We start from the raw sequence: 3,595 nt of genomic DNA, 5'->3' as shown, positions 1-3,595 counted from the left end.
ATATCTTAGTTTTCTAGATCTAGAAAACTAAGATATCTTACTTTTCTAGATCTAGAAAACTAAGATATCTTAGTTTTCTAGATCTAGAAAACTAAGATATCTTACTTTTCTAGATCTAGAAAACGAAGATTTTTAAGGATTTTTAATGATGGGTTGTACCATTATATCTGTCTCTTATACACATAGTGTAGTTTTATATAGCGCACAAATCCATCTAATGTAAGATGCTCAGGGCGCTTGAAATGTGGACTAGTGACTTGATCAATGACTTTCTTCGCCCCTAAGGGTCCCTTCGTGTCTGTGCTACCCGGTAACCCGGTACCAGCAACTCTCGTCGTCCACCACAGGGGCTGTCTGTTCCGGTACACCGGGGTATCCCCCTACTCGTCTCGAAGGATGTACAGGGTTCTTTATAGTGCACACGAGCCATTGTATACACTATATACCTATATTCATATTTCAATTATTTATAGTTTACTTTGGCTTTTTTGGATTTTTTTTCTTATGATGGTGTGAGAAACTAATTAACTCAATCTGAGTGCATGATGTTTGTATGTATTGATATTTACTTTTTTCTATCATTTAGTCAAATGAGAAGGTTACCTCGTATACATTGAAACCAGTCAGCCAATATGCTTGTGTCAACTATGATTCAACCATTGCATACCGTGAAAACAGCGATGTTATTTTCAACAGAGCTGTTTTTGTTTCCAATGAACCAATAAAGTCATCAACATTTTTTGAGTTGAGTATTGACAAAACATCTGATCGGCATAACGGTTCAATGGAACTTGGTAAGAATCATATTAACTATTATTTACATTTCGTATCCGCTTCCATTAGGAAATTATAAGAAAATGATAATAGGCCTATAAATCAACCTGACAATTTATGAAATAATACTATTATTATAAAGCTTTACTACGGAAAGTGGCACAATGCTTTGGTGCTGCTGATCTGGAGTTAGCTGACTCCATAACAAAAATACTCCATGTGATAAGTACTAAATTTAATGATTTAATTTTATTCAATTACAGTTCAAAGGCACGACAATAAAATAGATATAAAATTACCCTCTTAAAATATAGTGATGAAATAGAAAGTCATTAGAACCTCGGAGAGGTTTTTAAAATAGTTACAGCTAGACTTAGTCATACGTGAAGACGATATGACGATCGTGGGCATGTGGTGTTGGTTCCAATGAATCTTACTGTGACCTTTGCCAGATGACCGCTTACGATATCTCAAGAGGAATTTGCGGGGGCCGGTCTCCTTCAAAATATTGTCCTATATGTGTGGTAGGTCGTATGCACCTTGATTTCGGTTCATGTTATTGGTATGTAATCTTATGTTTATGGTGTCCTTAAATTATTCTGATGTTCCATTTGGTTCCTTGGCTAAAATATTGACAGTTTACCAATTAGAAATATGATTATGTGTGGTTATGTGGTCTGTGATGGCTGAGTTGCGAACAGTGTTGGAGGCACTGAGAGTCTGATCGATCTGGTGGATACCCCTTTGAATGCTCTGTAACTTCTTTTTCTATATTCATTGATGCGTTTTTTAAGAATCTTTCCGTTTCCCCAGTGTATGTAGAATCGCAGTTAGAGCAATCGACTTTGTAAACGACACCACATGTGTCTTCTTTTTTGTTGTATCTTTTGGATGGACCAGGTGGTTTCTAGGTTTGTTTTGCGGAATGAAAAAAAGTGTTGATGTTGTGTTGTTTATGGCATCTCTTTATTCTTTTTGACATGTTGGGGATGTATGGTATAACAATACATCCTTTCGTTTTTCACTACCTTTTTTCTTTACCATTTCTTTGTTTTCTTTTATCTTCTTTGGCACTCTGTCTACCGATCAACTTGGGTACTTGCATATCTTATGTTGTGTATTTCTCTGTCTTTCTCACATTGAGTGGCGACAACTTTCTCACACCTATCCTCAAGGGTGCTGAAGACGCTCAACTTATGCTCCAGTGGGTGGCATGAGAGAAAGTGTAAGTATTGGTTTGTGTGTGTGTGTGTTTTCTGTAGACTGAAGTTGAATTTGTTTGTTAAATAATGAGATTGAAGGACATGGTGTTGTTGGACATGTGTTTACTACAACTGGGCTTACTGGACTGCCCATTGCGACACCTTCCACTTGCCTGTAGAACCTGTCATTAAATCTGAAATAGATTGTTTTTAAAAGTAAAGAAATCAATGCAATAATGATTATCAACGGATAGCTTTGTGCGGTCCTTAAGCCATTGTCGTTTTTATGATGTTTAGTACTATGTCTGTAGGAGTTTTAGTGAAAGATACCACATCATAGGAGACAAAGGTGCTTCATGGTGGTTATTCTATGATATTGTAACGTTCTTGAACTATCCGAGCTTCAATCGAAGCGAGGCTTAGTCATAAGTGACGATATAACGATTTCGGGAATTATGATGTTGTTTTCGATGAACTTTTACTGACCTTTGCCAGATGACCACTTGGAATTCCGAAACGTCAAGCTCATCCGTAAGTTTACATTACCCTTACCTATACTTGATTTTTCGATCATTATAAAAGAATTTTATATATTTTCCTATTATTGGATCCTATGAATTTATTAATAATGCAAAAGTTTACTAACATTACACAAAACATGTACATTTCTAAAATATAATAAAAAAAAAAGTGTAAAACAACTAGTTAATAATTATTGTAGTGAATCAGTTCTAATAATACATACAAATTTATATATATCCTGATTTTAATCAATTTGATACTTTTAGCCCCTGTTCTTATTCATGTTGTCGCTTTGAACACTTTATAATGTCTAGACAGGAATATAAATTCTGTGGCCAGTACGCTTTCCTAGACGATTTTTTATCTCTATTTTTGGAAAGCAAATATCGCACTTGATCTCAGTCAGGTGTACAGTACATGCAAAGTAAATTATTTCTTTACGATTGTGCCTTCCAGATGAATTATGATACTTATTTTTTGGGGTGTCTACAAAACTAAGATCTAGAAAACTAAGACCTAAGATATCTTAGTTTTCTAGATCTAGAAAACTAAGATATCTTACTTTTCTAGATCTAGAAAACTAAGATATCTTAGTTTTCTAGATCTAGAAAACTAAGATATCTTACTTTTCTAGATCTAGAAAACGAAGATTTTTAAGGATTTTTAATGATGGGTTGTACCATTATATCATGAGGTATTTTTGATTTTAAAGCAGTAAAATAAGGTTATACCATTATCCCTAAGTGGGGTTTACTTTTTACTAAGGAATTTAAAAGTAATCTAGTCCTTGATTTTGCTGTACAGACCATTTGGCATAATTTTATTTGAATTAATAGAAATTCTACAGGTTGGATTAATTCATTAGATTGTTCTCTATGGATTGTTAAACATTCTAGATAGTCATTAAGTCATATGTTGGCCTTGATTACGTACCGTACCCTTCTAAAGTCTACATTTTTATAGTGAATTTTGGCATGGGTGAATTTTATCACTGATTAGTCATTCTGTTCCTGTGGGTATTGATTATTGTAGAATGTGACTGAAGTCAGTGCTAAACCTAGGCATGTGGTAGACCCAATGAGAGTATAAGAGACAGG

At 34.5% G+C, this 3,595-nt stretch overlaps 1 protein-coding gene across 1 annotated transcript in view; it reads left to right on the top strand.

The window, feature by feature from the left end:
* LOC117116252 overlaps positions 1-3,595 on the top strand; it is a 40,099-nt gene that overhangs the window by 25,458 nt on the left and 11,046 nt on the right. Inside the window, exon 9 of the mRNA XM_033260250.1 lies at positions 587-794. Coding sequence (XP_033116141.1) covers positions 587-794 — 208 coding nt within the window. The remainder of the gene's footprint in view (positions 1-586; positions 795-3,595) is intronic.

The sequence above is a fragment of the Anneissia japonica genome, unplaced genomic scaffold (genome assembly GCF_011630105.1).
Source record: "Anneissia japonica isolate Jap-2015-1 unplaced genomic scaffold, ASM1163010v1 scaffold171_len658169_cov177, whole genome shotgun sequence".
In the NCBI taxonomy this organism is placed as follows: Eukaryota; Metazoa; Echinodermata; class Crinoidea; order Comatulida; family Comatulidae; genus Anneissia; species Anneissia japonica.
The sequence above is the reverse complement of the archived record's forward strand: the minus strand, read 5'-3'. Positions and strand labels throughout refer to the sequence as shown.